Source organism: Sparus aurata, chromosome 6 (assembly GCF_900880675.1).
Source record: "Sparus aurata chromosome 6, fSpaAur1.1, whole genome shotgun sequence".
NCBI classification, from domain to species: domain Eukaryota; kingdom Metazoa; phylum Chordata; class Actinopteri; order Spariformes; family Sparidae; genus Sparus; species Sparus aurata.
The window spans coordinates 18,120,707-18,139,377 of NC_044192.1; the positions used below are offsets into that span (position 1 = coordinate 18,120,707).

The 18,671-nt window shown below is 40.3% G+C and overlaps 3 protein-coding genes across 3 annotated transcripts in view; 1 reads left to right on the forward strand and 2 right to left on the reverse strand.

Moving 5' to 3' along the window:
• Positions 1 to 8,177, forward strand: part of uba7 (ubiquitin-like modifier activating enzyme 7) — a 38,443-nt gene extending 30,266 nt beyond the window's left edge. The window contains exons 22-24 of the mRNA XM_030420951.1: positions 3,970 to 4,071; positions 5,394 to 5,476; positions 6,946 to 8,177. Of these exons, the coding sequence (XP_030276811.1) occupies positions 3,970 to 4,071; positions 5,394 to 5,476; positions 6,946 to 7,078 (318 nt within the window). The 3' untranslated portion in view covers positions 7,079 to 8,177. The remainder of the gene's footprint in view (positions 1 to 3,969; positions 4,072 to 5,393; positions 5,477 to 6,945) is intronic.
• A 260-nt stretch (positions 8,178 to 8,437) lies between these two features.
• On the reverse strand, positions 8,438 to 10,887 carry LOC115583776 (PAK4-inhibitor inka2-like). The gene is made up of 3 exons (XM_030420952.1): positions 10,779 to 10,887; positions 10,638 to 10,690; positions 8,438 to 9,485 (listed from the first exon to the last, which is right to left on the reverse strand). Exons 2-3 carry the CDS (start codon positions 10,638 to 10,640, stop codon positions 8,556 to 8,558), a joined length of 933 nt encoding a protein of 310 aa, XP_030276812.1. The 5' UTR covers positions 10,641 to 10,690; positions 10,779 to 10,887; the 3' UTR covers positions 8,438 to 8,555.
• Positions 10,888 to 13,077: 2,190 nt separating this feature from the next.
• The window catches only part of LOC115583474 (guanine nucleotide-binding protein G(i) subunit alpha-2), a 43,253-nt gene continuing 37,659 nt past the window's right edge, over positions 13,078 to 18,671 (reverse strand). Inside the window, exons 6-9 of the mRNA XM_030420356.1 lie at positions 17,088 to 17,217; positions 16,468 to 16,621; positions 14,580 to 14,772; positions 13,078 to 14,381 (exon numbers count right to left, since the gene is read on the reverse strand). Coding sequence (XP_030276216.1) covers positions 14,582 to 14,772; positions 16,468 to 16,621; positions 17,088 to 17,217 — 475 coding nt within the window. The 3' untranslated portion in view covers positions 13,078 to 14,381; positions 14,580 to 14,581. The remainder of the gene's footprint in view (positions 14,382 to 14,579; positions 14,773 to 16,467; positions 16,622 to 17,087; positions 17,218 to 18,671) is intronic.

An 18,671-nucleotide genomic window follows, 5' to 3' on the forward strand; every position in this document is an offset into this window, starting at 1 on the left:
TTATTTTTCTGGAAAGAGCAGCTGTGTCATGTTTTAGGGGGAAGTTCAAAGCTCCATGTATAATACAGACTACAATATGTGGACAGCAGATGAGAGATTTGGCAGTCATCCAACTGCAGAGCAGACAGAGTATAAACTTATACGTCTAACACTGTGGCTTGATTCCCCTCAGGCTTGTGAAGTGGCCGTTTGTCTCATCCTCATACTCTGATGTCAAACTCGATGTTCAGTCGCCCAGGACCTCGGCTGCCGGCTCTGCTTTATGTCCAAACGGACCTCCGGATCCTGCAGACACTCAGTGAGATAGGACAGTGCAGTTGTAGCCAATATAAAATAAGTTAATGCAGCTTTCCTGAGGTTGAGCAACTTGTCAAGTAGGGGACTGTTTTGTGTCTTTGTGTCACTGTGATTTAGCAGTAACACTTTTTTAATGTTTACTACCAGACAAATTACAAAGAGTAATTTTTAATGCATTGACCTTCACTGAAGATGGATGTCGAGCTATTAGCCACCAGTTAGCACTATGTTACTCGGTGAGTCTGTCTGTAGTCAACATAACAGGTGACCCTCCAAAATTGCAGTCCTACTGTCTAACCTCTGGACAAGCATGCCCGATTTTAATTGCATGGACACATGAAACGTTATGTAACACTGAAACAGTACCTCTTTCTTTGGATGGTCTTTTTTATGATTGAAGCGTCCAGCATCGAGCACAGTTGGTGTCTTATGGTATTTAAAGTATCTCTACATACTGCAATGAATCGCTTGTGAGCAGATTTCATGCTGAGAGGGAAACAATAACTCTCCGCCTCACATTTCTTCTCTTTCCCCAGAGATAACTGTTTCATTAGTTGCTGTTTTAGTTTTTTATGATCTGGGCTCCATGATAAAAAAGAAAACTGTAGCTGCGCTTGTGGGAAACCATTTGTAATTGTTTCCAGCAGCCAGTCTGGTTCCAGCATTCTTGCTTATTTTTTTCTCCCCTCCTATAGTGTTGAGTAGTTGACGTCATTCTACACAGGGACCGATGCCGTTTTTGATTGGCTTTAGGTTTTCTAACAGAGTTGTGCGACAGATATGAGAGGGAGGAAGGGAGGGGAAAGAGTAAAAATAGCCCCCATGTCTGCTTTGCATTGTGTAAAATCAGCACCTGCAGACAAAAGCACATGTGAAAAACTCGGTCGCGGAAACACAGATTTAAGGAGGTCCGTTTTCAAGTCCAACAATGACTTTGACAATGACTTGTAAGATCCTATAAAGTAAAGGTCTTTTGTGCTGTATGTGCATTTCAGGCTCAAGCTCGGTTCCTTCAATGGAAAGTCCGAGGTTGTGCTGAAAATTCGTCCCGCATAAACACTAAAGTAGCTAACGTGACCGCGAGTTAGATGTGCATCTCGCAAACAAGACGTGCTTTGTTTGAAAATGGGACAAAGGACCTAGACACCCTGTCTGACTTGAGGAGAAGCATGCCTCGAGTGTGTCTCCATAACCCCAAACCCCCATAAGTGGTGGGAGTCGTGAGGGCTAGTCGAAAAGTTCCCCTTGGCTGCTGGAGCAGAGATAATTGGACCCAGGTTTAGCTGGAGTTTTTGGTATTCACATCTCGAGCCAAGTTTTGATCTTCACAGCTCCTCTCACCAGACAGTGCCTGTGCGAACGGGGTCGTCTGACAACGTGACATATTTTGAAAGTCTTTCTGCATGTGAGGAATCCTGACACATTTCAGGTCAGGTGATTTTTTTTCCCCCCCAAATGTGGATTATGTTGTTTATGGTAAACACATGGTGTCATGTGACAATCTGTCCAGTGAGCGTTTATGTTTGCAGGGGTTTTAATTGATCTGTCTGGCTGTCAGGACTTTGTGCCTCTGTATTTGTTTAGAGGTCAAAGGTCGATCCTACAGGAATAATGTAGCAGAGGAGTCCCTGTCGGGTCATCCGCTCTAAAGTCTGATCTCATGTGTAGAGTGTGACGGCAGTGCTGAAGGGTGACTGTAAAGATTGAGGAATAAAGAGATGTCGCCTTAACTGTTCGCGAAGTTGTCTCCATGAATGAGTGTGTTTGTTGAGATTCTCTGAGACTCACAAGACTCTCATCACGTTTCTCTTGTCATGTGGTCTCGATGTATCAAATGTTTTTCAGCTTTTGACTGAAAAATATGTCTTCGAGGTGTCACCCTTTAATGCAAAATAACACATAGCGACAGGGCATTTGTATTTCTATACTATTCATGTAGAACTACCATATTTCTTTAATTTTTTGGGTGATCTTATTCAAAAAAACACTGTAAGACTATGTTCTTACAGGGTGGCCTTCTCCTCTGACGTCGCACTCAGGATGGGAAGCTCAAATGTCGTACTGCTGTGTTCTGGGTTGCAAATCATGTAAACGTGGGCAATCTGACATATTGTTATTATTTCACTATTTCCTGATCGATTAGCAGGACAACAGATACATTCATTGTGAGGAACATGGGCCCATATTTCAAGATAAAACCACAGGTTTTTGATAACCAATCAGCTTCCATGAGACAACAGCTAACATTCAACCACATTCTAGCTTAACTTACTGTTGGATACAATGCCGTTTTGATATGATATGATTTGTAACGGTGTAAATTCCTTTGGAGAAATGTGTCTAAACCCTGAAAGTGAAACGCACAGGATGTAATCCAACGGTAATGTCAGCAAGGAAATTTGGTCAAATGTGCCCCTTGTTTTTCACTATCTACCATCTTTTCAATTGCTCATCTGTTGGGAGGCTGTAAATTGATGACAATTTGTCATATTACCTACCTTCATATGTTTTGCAAGATGGAACTCAGCAGCATTACAATATGCAAGCATTCACGTTACCCACCCTGATTCTGATGTTAGAGGAAAATAGCTGCCATGTGAATACGGTCCGTTTCCAGACCTTAAAGTTATGTCTTTAACCTGATAAAACGATCAACTTAGTTATTTATTTATTTATTTATTTATTTATTTATGTAGTTAGTTAGTTAGTCAGTTAGTTAGTTAGTTAGTTGGTTTGGGGTCTTAGTATACATGGTCTTCTACATAACCCCCTTTTCTTAGCACAAGTTTTGATCTAAATCTTAAAGTCTGACCAGACCTTTGATGCCAGCCTTAAGTACTTTGTTTGTATACTCTTGTGCAAGAGCTCCGGACACATTTAGTTAATTGAGGCCTGATAAACACCCCGATTATCAAAATAGCCATGGATTAATTTTCTTCTTATTAACTTAATGATAATTGCAAAAGTTGCAACACATCATAAATCTGTCAGCAAATAAGGAGAGGAGAAACAAGCTGCTGTTATAGACAGATGACTGTGTGCTGTTTTTGATTCGACAGTTAAAGCCTCTTCAAACAGCCGGATTTCAAGTGAAGACTCAAAACAAAGTCTTGTCCAAAGACAGAAAGGAGGAAAATGGCCCCTCAAAGTGAACAACGGTCACTTCAAGTGCAATCTGGCAAGGTGTCTGGAAAATTCCGATGTTGTTATTTCACCGCCCAGAGCGACACACTCTTATTCACACAAATGCCGCTTTTATAAGAAGCAACATGCTCTGACTTTCTCTCATGCTGCTCAAAAATCATCTTTCCCGAACTGCTCTGACATGGCTGCATGTGTTTTTGAGCAGGGCGAGATGACCATTTAAAACTGTGTGAATAAAGATGGGAACTTGAGAAAGGAAAGAGAATCGCTCCATCATATTCAAGGAAGCACCTTCTTGACCTCATCGTGGCTTGTTGGGGGGGGGCTGCTGATTGTTCTCAGCTGCTTTATAACACAGTGATGAAAAATGCAGTCTTGCTGTCTTGTGAGTGTCCAGGACTCTTGTTATGGACCCAAACATTTTCTGCACATCCCTCACAGCAGGAAGTACTTCATCTGTCAACTTTGTCTGTGTGTGTGTGTGTGTGTGTGTGTGTGTGTCTACGTATGTAACGTGTCCATCGGCAGCTCGCAGGAAAGAAATACACCCTGTGGGATGACTTCCTTGTTGACGGGAGACGCGGCGGTCAGCAGGAAATGACCTTGGGAGATCTGCGCCAGTATGTCAAGGTACGGCCTCCTCAATTCCTCTCAGTGAGGAAACACACACACTTTCTTCACACCCGGTGCTACCGAGTGCATATTTTGTGCATGTTCCCCCCCCCCCCCCCCCAAACCTGTTCACCTTCCTCCAGTGCACACAATGGCCATTGTTTGGAATGATTGGCCACTTTACACCTACCGTTCACAATTTCAGGAATCTATTCTACCAATCCTGGAGGAGGGTCATTCTGTTGAACCATTGACTTTCTTGCAATTGCTGAACAGCATTTGGAACATTTTCACTGATCTACATGTGGCCTACTCATGCATGCTATTCTTGCTCTTTACAGCAGAAAAACAAACTAAACGTGGAATTCTAGCACTTTCCATTGAGCTGAGATAAAGTTTGTGCTCTTCTACCCCTGACAAAAATCCTCTGCCGTTTGACCTCACAAAGTTATCAACGAACAGTGTGTTACCATACCAAGACCATATCATGATGGTGGTATCGTCTAAGAAAATTGGAAATATTTTCCTCTGAGTCTTTTACATACATTCATACAACCTGGATTTTATGATGAGTAAAATCATCGGAAACAACTGGATAAAATCTTCTTTCCTTAAGACTAAGAAGCTGCCTCATATAAAATGTTCACACAATTACTTGCATTGACATTGATTAACTCACATTGTTGGACAGGTGACAGGAGTGTGACATGACATCGCTGCACGTTTATGACCCACTTATTTATGCAAATTAAGCCATACTGCGACTGCTGGCTGCCTTCACTTTGTTGCATTTGAGCTGTCTGGTGGACTTTCTCAGTGTAAACGCAAGCAATGAAGAGTCGAGCAGCGAGCGAGACATACTGTTGTATCCTCTACCTTAACAAAGTTCGAGCAGTCACTACCACATGATACATGATACATAATGTCTCATACACACATGATACATAATGTCAGTGATATAGGTCAACAGAAAAAACAGAATTGTCTGAGCACATTACTCCACAGCCACACCTTTGCTCCCTGAGTAGACCTCTGGTGAATTGATTCTGTTGGAGAGAAATTTAACTGACAAGGGATATTATTAGTTGGCAATTTCTTTTTGGGTTACGTCTGGTTTGTTGGTGGAGACACTGAAGACTTTCCTGAACTGCTGGACTTGTTTGAGGCGGCAGGTCATCCTCAGACCTTTGGCCCTGCAGACTCCCATAGGACCTCTGCATAATGCATGCAGACGATGCTCTCGTCTCTTTTTGTGCCTTGTCGTGGCATGAAAAGTTATAAGGCATATGCCAATATGTTGTTCTAATGTAATGTTAACATGCCTCTTTGCTTTTGTGCAGGACAAATATGGGTTGACCATCTGCACTCTTTTCTATGGACCGGCTATCGTTTACAATGGGCAAGAAGAGAGACACAAGCAGAGGTATGTCAAGTTAAATCAGAGAAACAGTGCAAATCTGCATATGCATGGCAACACATGGCAAGCGACCATACACACTATCACAATATGCAGCCTCCCTTTGTTTGTTTTGAGGCTAATGGCAGGATGAGGTGTTTCCTCTGAGCCTGCGAGGAGAGAGCCTGTTGACACACCCGCATGCATCACTGAGCACTTGATGATTGAGCACGCTCCTCTCGACGCGTCCTCCTGTTTGCTGAGGACCAGCTTAAACAGTTAAATTAGGATGAGGTTCTTTCTGCATCTGAGAATCCGTGCTGTTTGGACCTGTTCAGCGCTGCAGCACATTTAAAGCCACGTTTCGAGGCCTCTGGGTGTTTGAAATGAATCAGATGTCTTGTGCGGTGAACTCTCCTCATCAGTTTAAGAACTGAGTCATGGCACAAAACGCACCCTCGGGGATGTTTTGAATACAGGAGGAGGGTAAAACTGTAATAAATCAGGTTGAACGGAGCCAGTTTGGAGGCAGTAATTTACTGGGTGAATTGAAATATCTGATTCTTAATCTTCCTTTTGCTTGAGACTTGCTGCGTGGTCTTCATGTTCCTCTCAAATGAGACTTTTTCTGTTTTTCGTGCTCACGTCTCTGGGGAGCAGCCTGGTGTTGGTGTTGTGGTTAGATTAGGCAACAAGGGGAGAGGGGCTGGCCATGTGGACAGCAGGCCGCACAAGACAAATGCCCTCTCCACCAGTCACTTCCTGTGCAGTTGCCCTGCCCCAAGCTTCCTGTGTTGGGCCAGTAGAGGCGGAATGTACAGCTTAATAACTCAGATAACGTGTAACGTTCCTGTTATGATATATTTTTGTTATCCTCAAAAAGTTCCACAAAAGGACCACTGTCACCAACACTTCAGTCTCTCAGTTGTTCCTTTGACTTTCTGACTGTTACCCCGAAGCCCATGGGTTCCTCCTGAAGGTGCTTCTCTGTGCAAATTCAAGCCTGCGGTGCAGTTCAGCTCCCAGCCTGATGTAAATTTTAAATCCTTCAACCTCGCCCCAATCCTTCAGATGCTAATTGATAATAATTGACTTAAAATGAACTACAGCGCTTATGTTCATTGTAATGTGGGAACATGATGCATGTAGCAACAGTGTGGCTAATTGATATTTATTGTTTTTATAAAAACTATTTGGGGCAGTTATTACAGTCTAGCTCAAAGAGGAGTGATCCATGTCGAGTTCTGATACACAGACAGTACTCTGCAGGATGATTTATTGTTAATCGTGGTCTTTTTTTGTGGGATTTGCTGATAAAAAGAAAAAGAAAATGGTAAGAATTTGTTGTCTTCTGGAATGGAGGAGACCTTTATGTCCTTTGCTGGTGATGAGAAGGCATCAAGCTAAATTATTGTAGATGTACGTTAAAACTAGTTGGAATTACTCTGTTTTGTAATTTGTTAAAGCTTTTAATTCATACTCTCTGTCATATGCAGAGTGTCTGACGTGGTGAAGATGGTGACCAAGGCGGACATCCCACCACACAAGAAGATGCTGGACTTGTTGCCCTCATTTTCTGAAGATGAAGACAACGAGAATGCTCCGACCATCAGATACCTGCTGGTCTGATGCCTTCAACACAACCTCAAAGCATCACACGGAAGTGGATCAATGTGAAAAAAGAAACCTAACGCTCCTGTGACATCATATCCGTTAGTTTAGTTAGTTTGATTACTTTAGTTGTTATTTCTGATTGATTATTGCTCCAGCGTGTTTATGTATGTCTTTCATATCATTATAGTTTGTGCTTATGTTTACTTTAGCAAAACATGATCAATTTGTGTTGTTGATCACACTCTGACCATGTGAAGTGAAACATTCCACTGCCTCATCTATTGTACTCTCCATTAGCCATGTCCTAAAAAAATAATTAGACAAAATTTACCAAAAATTTTAATAAGACATTTTTCTCTGTTGATTGCACAAGTGGAAACATAGATAACTGGAATTTCTTTATTGTTATTGACAGAAATGTTTATAGAAAGTTATTACGTCTCAGGGCTGAGAGGTTGTGAAGATGCTCGCCAAGTCGTATGGATTAGATGAGCTGGCGCTTCTGGGGCAGTACTGGCCTGGTATCAAGGTCTAATTCAGGTCAGTTCTGAGCACGATGTTGAGGGGGTGCAGTCAGAACAGGCGGCTGGCACAGTAGGTACTGTGTTGTGACGATTCCGGGGCGCTCTCTTGCCATCTGGACACGGCTGTCTTTTGTAAATCCAGATCCCAAGCACACGTGCAGACCCCTCCTTCCAAGAAGAAATGCCAGAACTGGTCAGAGTGGAAAAAGCTTGGCTTATCTAGGAAACCTTCGTGTGTCCTCAGATGGCTTTTTTGTGCATTTCATTCCCTTTTCTACAACCTCACAACCAAACATCTTTACGATGCCCTGCTCTCCCAGTTGGCTGTATTTGAAGAATTGTGTAAAATCCTCTTTGAAATTATAATCTACAGCTCAGGGGTGTATATTATTTGTTGCGTTGCCGGGTTTGTGATTAAACAATGCCCTTATTGGCTAAACAACAATGTAATAAATGTGTCTCTGAGGAACCATGTTATATCTCTGTACTTCACTAATAGACTTCACTTTCCTTATTGTTTTAAAGTTTACAAACTTCCTCCACACCACACCCAACCTCCTGTTTTAATTAAATTGGTTTATTAAGCTTTAGAGTCTGTGTGTTTTTTTACTCCAAAAGGGTCAGATGAGGTGTCAGTGGTATACACATAAAGATATATTCATCTAAACATATTTTGTCAGGTGATCTCACACCCAGTCACTGTAGCTGTCAAGAGCCACATCATACTGCATCCCTGACCATGTTGGACGCAGTAATAAGAAGAGGCTTAAAACACGTCAACCAAAATTAATAGTACGATTTTTACATTCAGCACTTTTCAAACTCAGTTAGGAACCAAACACATTTTTTTTTAATTCCAAAAACTTTTATTCCAAATGTATCAACATGGTGGACAAAATCCAATTATGAAAATAAAACAATCTTATTGTTATTTGTGTTAAAGACTCAGTCCATAGTTGCAGCCTCACTTAAATGTATCCAATAATGTCATTGCATATGATGGGTTGTCGGCTGCCTGTCTTCATGAGTGCGGTGAACTGGTGGAAGTCACTGTCCAGCTGGTGCAGGCCTGTGTGGGACTTGTGAAAGAAAGGTTTGAGAGCCTGGAGCCCCACAGGACAGGACATTCGTTTGGGGGCCTCTGCAGCTCTGCTGACCCTCGAGGAGTCTGCTGGCCTCTGCCTCACCTCCACACTTTTAGACATCCCTGCAAGTCTGCGGCGCATGTTGACCAGAATGTCTTTGGCAAGGCGCCGGCCCGCACTGGGCTTTAGTTGTGCTGGCTCAGGACTCTCTGGTAGGTCCATCCAGTTCTTTATAAGGTCAGCAAAGCTGTTGTCCCCCAGAACCAGAGGCTGTCTGTTCCTGCTGCGGCTCAGCAGAGATGTGGTCCAGTCCTCAGGGCTACCGGCCTCAAATGAGGTCCAGCGCTCCAGGCAAGCGTCTGAGGTTGATTTGGGCCGGATTCGGCCAGAAGATCCTCTGTTTGTGCGGAGGCAGGCAGAAGAGGAGACTCGCACATTTCTGGTCCTCCTCAGCACCACACCTTCATCCTGCCAGGAAGCCTCAGAGTAACCTGAGTCCAAGTCCAGACTCTTTTCACTGCTGGGGGAGCCTCGTGTTAACCGCTCGTGCTCCTGGTGATCTTCCTCTTCTTCCAGCGGGCTGGCCAGGCAGCAGGCAGAGTCGTATGTGCTGGCTTCACTGGCGTCAGACACACGTAGACGGGTGAGTCTCTCCTGCTGTACCCTCTGTTTGCAGAGCCGAGTTACAGCAAAAGACCGAACACATGGTTCACTCAGAGGCCTTGGCCTGCTTATCTGCTTCAGGTCCTGCAGGGATCTCATCATGTACTGCACTTGGTCCCGGAGGCAGTCAGCAGAATCTCCCAAACACAGCTACACAATGAGACAGACACAGAGACTTAGTGGTGCGGGCAGAATGTCAATGGAGTCTATTTAAAAACAACATCTCTAACCGAAAGTTATGGTCGGGCTTTTGCGGCAGTCTACAGAGCAGTTAGGCTGGCGTCCAACATATCCCATCATGCCGTGGCCAATCGAGGCTCAGTTCCCTCTGTTATTTCCACAACTGGGCCAATAAGATTTTTACCAGCTGAGATCACTACACGCTCTATGACCATATAACAAGTGGAGCATTCCTGACAAAACCTCAGAACAGCTTTATGGAGACCATCCCATGCAGTATGATCCCAGAGAATAAAAAAAAAAAAAGTCATGGCTCTGAGAAACAGGATGCAGATTTTACACTGGGAAAAACTCTCCCTGCCTCCTGAAGCTAGAGGGGAAGTTTGAACAAAGTTAGGCTGGATCGTGGAGGAGTGCAGTATCCTCTCTGGATTCCCCTAACTCGCAGGATGTTGACTGGTCAGTATTAAGGAGCAGGAAATGACAGCAACATTTTGGAATTACGCAATGATCATGTATAAATTATGAATCACACTGTCTAATCAAGCTGATGGAGCGCTGAGCGTGTGGCTCGATCAAAAAAACTCAACTAAACCAAAGAATACAATTAAAAAGAAAGCAAAAGTTGAGCTACTCTCTTCTAGTATTGAGTTATTTGTCATTTGTTGAGCCTCCCTGTCCTGCTGGTGTTTGGCTCAGAGCAGCGAGGACACCACAATGCCATGATGTTATCACAGCTGTGGGTGCTGAACCATTTGGCCCCCCGGGGGGAGACTTATCTGTCATACAGAGACATCCTCAGTGGGACTCTGTGGTCAGTCTGCACCTCTTAAAAAATGCCCTGTTCTCCTTGGCTGCCTTCACACAAGGAGAAGTGATTCACCCAGTTGTGTGCATTTGGGAAAAAAGGACAGTTGGGTTTGAATGAACTGTAACTTTGGGGGGTTTCAAAACACTGGCTCGGCACAAAACTCCCCCAAAAGAGCAGCCATTAAAGAAGAAAACCCACAATAATTAAAAGCAACATAAGCACGTTTCTGCTTTGCAATCCCAATGAAGCCACATGCATCTGCATCACTTTATAAATACATAAAACAAGTGGGAAAAGGAGAAACAACTTACCATTTCTTGTGACTAAACTCCTGCAGTGAAGTTAAGAATCCTTTTAATTGCTTCTGTAATAAAAAAATAAATGCTTTAGATGAGTGATGAGCGTTTTCACAACTAAAACACATGCTGTCATCTGTGAGTCAGAACACTTACCTTCGCATTTAAAAATACAAAAAAAGCAGAGATAATAATCCAATCAACAGCTCCAGAGAGGTGATGCTCCGCTCTGTACACTCTCTCCTCTGAAGCACATGAAGGTCTGTCAGCGGACTTTGACGATGCTGAGCGTTCCCCCCGCAGCCAATCAGCACACAGCAGAGACAGAATCAGCCAATGGCAGGTCGCCTGAAACAAGATATCTCCCTGTGCGATCACAGCAGCTCCTACTGTAACTACACTGTATTTACCCACACTTCACACACGCAATCGATCAATTAGACATTTATCATTTAACAACAAATAAGTAAAATTAACGTTTTATAAAGTTTTTCGATTCAAAAGTTTCATCCAGATACTTTTAAAATACTCCAAATTGACACTCATAATTATATACCGCCAATGCTTTATTTTGAAGGTCAGCGCTTCATTGTAGGTTCACACAGTTCATTAAACTATAAAACACAACTCTTGTTAAAGTTTTCTCGGAAAACCGCTGTGACTGAGTAGCCTCCCCATACATGTGCTGATTCCCTCAAATCTACATGACGCCACCTTGTGGATCTGTATGAACCTTCTGTATTACCATCCTCCATTGTTGTCTGCATATAAACCTTTTTCACACCGTCTGGCCATTAAGGCCTCAGTAGTGCTTACAGTCCATTCCCCATTCTTATAAGCGTTTAGAAATGCAAACAGCGTGTTGGGCTCAAGAAAGGTGAAGTCCTTTTATTTGCAGATGAGCACAGCTTTGTGCCTCTCCTGCTCCTCTGTGGATGGTGAGAGCACTCTGTATTGAGATTCAGGCAGTGGTGGGAGAAGTGTAATCAGTTACTATGTACTTTAAGGGTCAGAAGTTAAACTGTTCTGCTGAGAAGTGGCTCCTTCAACTGATTATTATTTATGATAGCATTAAGATTAATGCTATGAAGCATCTATGTGAGCCTGTTAGTCCAGTGGTTACCAACCCAGGCATCCAAATGGTCACAATATAAGATGAGTTTGGTTAGTGGAGTAGGAATACAAGAAAGTTACACAAATTCGTATTCATTTTTTGGACTTAAGTGAAATATCTACCCCCGCTAAATCAACACAAGGAGCCCCAACATGACATGTTTTTGTTATGGTTGAGCCAAAATGTCTTTAGAAATGTATTTCTAAATATCTAAATGTATGCATTGTATTATATAAGGCCTTTTCATGCATCTGGTTCACTAAAGCACATAGATATGTAGAAGTAATCCCTAAACATTTAAAGCAACATTATGTAGAATTTCTTTTTTTAGCTACTTGACATGTTAGAAATCATGTTATCCAAATCTTCACATCATTTTTCTTGTACATGTTCTTCTGTGACTGCACTCTGGTGGACATTGTGGGAAAGGGCATGCTCTGCTTTTTTAAATGTTGTTGCATGTTTTATTTAAAATACAATGTCATTTACACTTCATTAGTTTAATGAAACAGCAAAATTAAATCGTCTTCAGATGTTATCTAAATGTAGTCTCGCTTTATCTAACTACATGCTAATTTTATTTAAATATAGGCTCAGCAGGCTGAACATAAACTTTGGAGCATAATGTGGCGTGGAGAGATCACATAAGAACATAAAAGAACAGTCACATAAAAACATTTTTACAAGAGAAATAATATTAAAATCAAGTTAAAAGTATTTCTAACATCACTTATTTAATTGAAAAGTATTGTTTTCAGCTGTCTGGTTTTCTGAGAACAAAAGGATTCAACAGTTATTCCTGAATTACTTTTTATACTGTTGATGTACTGTGTCCACTGCAGTGGACATTTACATAACTCTATGTTGTTATTTAATAATCAATGCATGAAGGGGTTGTGTTTATGTGAAATCTGAATCTAAAAAGTGACCAAGCATCACAGTATACCTTTCAAATAATACAGTGAAGGAAAATAAAATATGTACTTGAAATGTATCAGAGTAGAAGTATAAATAATATTATAAAGAAGATTACTGACCAAGTAACCACCAAGTTGTACCAAAATTTTTTTTTTTACATATTTAGCTAAATGGAAAAACAGCAGACGCAGAAGTTTTTCTGTGAGAGAAGTAAGGAATAAAAAATAAAAAACGCTGTTTGCAAATACTCCATTGCAATGTTTTCTTACAAAAAATACTGCAACTGTTCTCTTGTTCATTTTCATACACATTTTAAAAATATCCTTTTTTAGCTTTTCTTCAGTGGAGTTTTGGCTGAAGCGTGGACGAACAGAACATAAAGTGTTTTCATGCGTTTTCTTTTTCACACATCACACTGCAGGATAAAAGATCATGTGACCAAACTTTTATTTACATTTAACAAGTGAATGACTATAATCTTAATATTAATGAACAGTTATCATCATCCATTTGTCTCTGTGTTACGGTGCATCTTTAAATCATGGGTTATGTGAACTGAAGTGGAGTAGAAATAGCCCTAATTCACACTATGAAGATAGCATGTCTCTAAAGAACAAGTGTAAACAGATATCAAGGCACAAACATATGTAAAAAGACTCGGAATGAAACAAACAGTACAGAACAATTCATTTTGGAACAGACAGAACCACTTAAAAACCTTGCAGAAATCTCAAAAGTGACACGTTACCATTTCAGTTTTTGTTTCTTTAAAGAGGTTACTTAAGGAATGTTATTCAGTCGCGTGGGATACAAGCTAATCTATGGACAGTCATGCAGAACAATATGCTATAGTACAACTGTGATTACTGATTGATTCTGTGTAAACATTATACAAAAAACATTTTCCCTCCATCCGTTTTCATTCTCCATGCTTGTTTGTTTTTTTTTCTTCGAAAAATAAGCTCTGTGCAGTCAAAAGGTTCATAAAATGCCAACATTAGTTAACATAAGTTAATGTGAATTTTATAAAAAGTTGTTGTTTTTTAATTTTATTTTGCACTGTATTCTCTTATTAAAGTCCCAAAGCAAATTTGTGAAGTCAAATGAAAAAACACACAACTCAAGAGAACTGAATACAAAAAACAATAACTTGCATCATCATCATCATCATCATCATCATCACAATCATCATCATCTTCATCTTATTTTTCTTCTTCGTCTAACAACTACTGTTTTAACATGTGGTTTTTAAACCAGGCCTTAAAGGCTTATTAAGGATGAAAAATACTTTGATTTTTTGAATGTGACATTAAAAGACGATGGATTATTGTTATTATTATTATAATTTTCCACCTAAGCCAGTCGGATAATATCATTTATGTAACAAAATTTCAAAAACAAATATTCTCTGGCGAACGTCCGGTGGTCATGATTCTCGTCCGATAACGGGGTCTGTGGTCAAACATCCGTTCACAGGTGTTCAGTATGAGTAGTATGAGAACGCCTGATCCAGAGCAGTAAGAAATATATATATATATATATATATAAAAAATAATAACACGATTGATGGAGAATGTGATGGTTGCAAATCAGCGATTGTTGAAGTTCTTTAAGGTTTCACCTCTAGGAATCGAGTCTGTTATGGTTTTCATTATGAAAAGCAGTAATCATCACATGGCTGTTGCAGTCTCTCATGCAGTCTCTGTGCGCCGTCTCTTTTTTTGTTCCTGCATGAACAAAAAAAGATGAAAGGAAACAAAACACTTTAGCAAAAAACAAAAAAATAGCTGTTATTCGCAGTTTAAATGCAGAATAACTTGGATTTATGCAGAAAGGTTTAATTTGAATTTGATTTAATCTGATCCCCAGCAAATGACAGTAAATCACACAGTTTAATATTTCCACCGCTCGTCCATCTTCCCCACCTTTAGAATAGACCGCAGTCCTTCAGGTTGTTCTTAATTATGACGTCGGTGACGGCGTCGAAGACGAACTGCACGTTCTTGGTGTCAGTGGCACAGGTGAAGTGGGTGTAGATCTCCTTTGTGTCCTTTTTCTTGTTCAGGTCCTCAAACTTGGTCTGAATGTAGCTGGCTGCTTCATCAAACTTGTTGGCTCCTGGGAACAAGAGGAGATGACTTGCTGTTAAAAAAGGCACAGGTGTTACACAGATTATTAGCAACCTGTCAGGAACACTTTACATTAGTGAACATTTTAACACTTATTAGCCATTAACTTATAATATAGCTAATATAAATCATTTATGAATTCCTGATTCTGCCTAATTATTAGTATAACTATTAGAGCAGTAAGAGTTTTCCCTAAGTAACTGTTTCATAGGTTTTGAAGCTCCCACCACCAAGTAGTTCTCTGCAAAGTAGACTAAACATGTTCAGTGAGATCTGTAGGAAGCTGAACATGTTCAGTTCAAAAGGAACTGCGCACAGTATTTTTTTGGCCTTTTATGGCTTTATTGATATATCAAATGAAGATTTTGACAGGAAACAGGATGAGAGAGAGGGGGAGGGCCACGCAGCAAAGGGACCCAGGACGGGAGTCCAACCCGGGTCCTGCAGTGAGGATAAAGCCTCTATACATGGGACGCCTGCTCTACCAACTGAGCTAAACAGCGCCCCTCAAGCTTGGTTTTAACCAATGGTACTACAAATATTTACGTTGTTATGTTACTTAAAAACAACAATACTTCTCTGATATTTGGCGAGAACAAGCTATTGTTGACCTCTTAACTATTAGTATTTTTGCATCTTAGGTTGACAAATGAACAACAGGATGCATGAGACCTGGCATTCATTTCATGTACCATTCTTTTTATCAAAAACAACACAATATAATTATATTATAATAATCTTGAAGAATATCAACATAGAATACTATATAATCTGTAAACAATCTGCGTAGTATGTATCTCTTGAGGGATGACACTGTAGGCTACAGCTCGTCAAATCACATTTTTTCTGTTACGTTTTTAATCGAATGCGTTTTGTACTAGTATTACTATTTGTTTAATTATATATTCAATATTTTATTTCAGTCACAGCAACAGTAAAAGGTATCTGGGGTATTTACATTGAGAGGGTAAAGCATTGAGGAAGTGCTGACGCGTTGGTGACATTGCAGAACAGAACACAGCTATAATTCACTTTAAGTGATGCCGCGCAATTAACAAAACAATTTCACGAGGCCCGTGCTGATTAAAACATATTAACATCGTAATTAATTTATTCATGTCGGCCCACTGAAATCAGGCAGCTGACATCATCAGCGTCTTTTGAATCTTCTCTTGAAACCTTTTCCTCATAGTAAGGCTTTTGTGAATTCTTCAACAAGTTTTATCATTTTACTCTGATCACAACTTTTCTTTTTACTTTAAGTTATTCCACAATGTTTTACGAGCCTTGCGTTGTTGTTATTTTGTTCTTTACCTGCTGTTGTTTACCTGTGTTGATTTTATCTACATTTTCTTCGCTCTTTTCCTATTCAGTGAAGCAACCTGTAACCTTGTTTAGAAAAAGTAATATAAATAAAGTTTTTGATTATGATTATTAAATAGAACAACTTCATCATTTTCTATCAATAAAGCAGTTATTTGGAGGTTTTCAAAGGAAATGACTTGGTAATGGGGGAAAATCCATTAATAAGTGCTTTATAATGACTTATAAAAGACTCAGAAAGCTGCTAATATGGATGGTAAGTTGGATGATATGTGGACCCGAGCATAAAGGGTTACCTTGACGTTAACTATCATAACACTGCTCTCAGGCGCAGTACAGCCCCTGCTATTCCACTGTGTACCTGCATATTCTGGGTAGCAGATGGTGAGGGGGCTGCGAGTGATCTTCTCCTCGAAGAGATCCTTCTTGTTGAGGAAGAGGATGATGGAGGTCTCAGTGAACCACTTGTTGTTGCAGATGGAGTCGAAAAGCTTCATGCTCTCGTGCATCCGGTTCTGAAGGAGAGGCAGAATTGTTCACGGCTTATTGGCTCCATTAAAGCACAACAACACACCGGAGCAGCCACCAGGGGAAGATGTTGTTTAATATTTAAAGTGTAGAGGAATAGCCGGCACAGAAGAGCCTCCTCAGAGCCTCTTTTGGCCAAGTCTCTCTTGAGCACTTGCTTTAAATTCATAAGGAGTTACAGAAATTAGGGTCAAATGGTTGAACACACTTGAAAAATTAGCTTTGATTATATAACTACACTCCATTGGTTACACTGTAAAGGGCTCGTTAAAGCTCACTTTTATGAAGCTGTAACACAGGAGGGATGGGCCGTGTTAAATACCCTGCAATGTCTTACAATCTAAACTACCTCAAAGTGAAAATGAGCCATAGAGCAGATTTATGAACCTCCTAAAGTTATATCATCCGTGCAGATTGAGACACACACCGCACATGGGGGATTTTGTTCCTTACCATCTCCTCATCCTCGGCCAGCACCAAGTCATAAGCACTCAGTGCGACGCAGAAAATAATGGCTGTGACTCCTTCGAAACAGTGGATCCACTTCTTCCTCTCTGAGCGCTGGCCTCCCACATCGAACATTCTGCAGATGGGATGAAGCAAAAGGAGATACTAGTGGGTGTAAGGAGGTCACAATGAAAGACAGTAAGGTGAAGCTGAGAAGTTGAAACATGGCAAAGGAGAGGACGTTTCAGGAAGAAAGACACTGAAGAGGGGAGGAAAGGGAAGGTTAGGGTGATATATCATCCCTAGACGCTAAATTAAGTTTTCATGAGGCTGCTTTGAGAATAAAAGGCAGGCAGGCTGCTGCATTCAGAGCAAAGCACTGTGATCGAAGCTTTTATAGGTGTGAGTGAAACCCTGCAGACAGCTGAAGCATTACCAGTCATCCACATCTGGAAGAGCCAATGTACGTCCTCAAGACAGAAAAGCAATGTGAGATTTCACCAGGAGAAGAACCATTTTGACAAACCTAGATTAAGCCGTTGTCAAAAGATGACATTTCTCCGAATCTAAAGTATTTCCTTTCCCGTACTTCTCATGGCAAACGGGGCAGAATTGCAAAAACGTGACTTTCTTCTTATCGATCTCTTTCATGTATTATTCAGGCCAAATATTGAGGCTGTGACAGAAGGTAAATATCAGAGAGAGTATCGAGAAACAAGTCACACCAGAGCCATGTGGCTGCCGCTGCTTTTTATTTTTCCTTTTATCCAGATCTGTTTAGCTGCTTTACAAAGTGTGGGGTGTTTTATTCACTGATCGAGATCTAAAAAGGACAAAACAAACAACTCTGTAGAAAACAAGATGACACACAAATCTACACCCTTTGCACTTTTATATGACATAATTTCTATATTCACTTATTGCCAGCTCTTAATAACACCAATTGTATTTTTCAACATCGGCTTTTGGACAAATTTTTTATCAATAATGTGATTTTGACTTGTAGCAATTGTCCAAAAGATTAATTCCTCACATCAACATTTAATTTAAGTGAAAATGCTCTTTGTTGATATTTGAAACTGAATTACTATTCAACTTTTACCACTGACTTGTTCTATTCAAAGTCAATTAGTTATCTGTTGTCCAATTTTGACATGCAACAATTACAATAATTTGTATTATTACAATATCAACAATACATTTTTTTCATCAGTAGAAATGTTAAATGTAGATTTCTACAATTGTGCTTAAATAACAGACATCATAGACAGAGTTCTAGATATCTAAAATTAAATTAAATCATTGATATGTATGCTCTAAATTGGAAAAATTGGAAATTTATCAGATCATATTTATACGCTTACATGCAGGAGCCACTTTTTTTCACATATGTAAATGTTTTCCCCAAGACCTGTAAACACAGTTTTAAAAAATTTAATTATCAATATCATTATTATTATTGATTTCCTTTAATAATTTAATTTCATGTATCTAGGCTTGCATTTCAGACATATGTAATACAATGCTAGAAAAAAGTTATTATACATGTAAGATTATATTATGTTTAAGATATCTACAGTTTGTCTTACT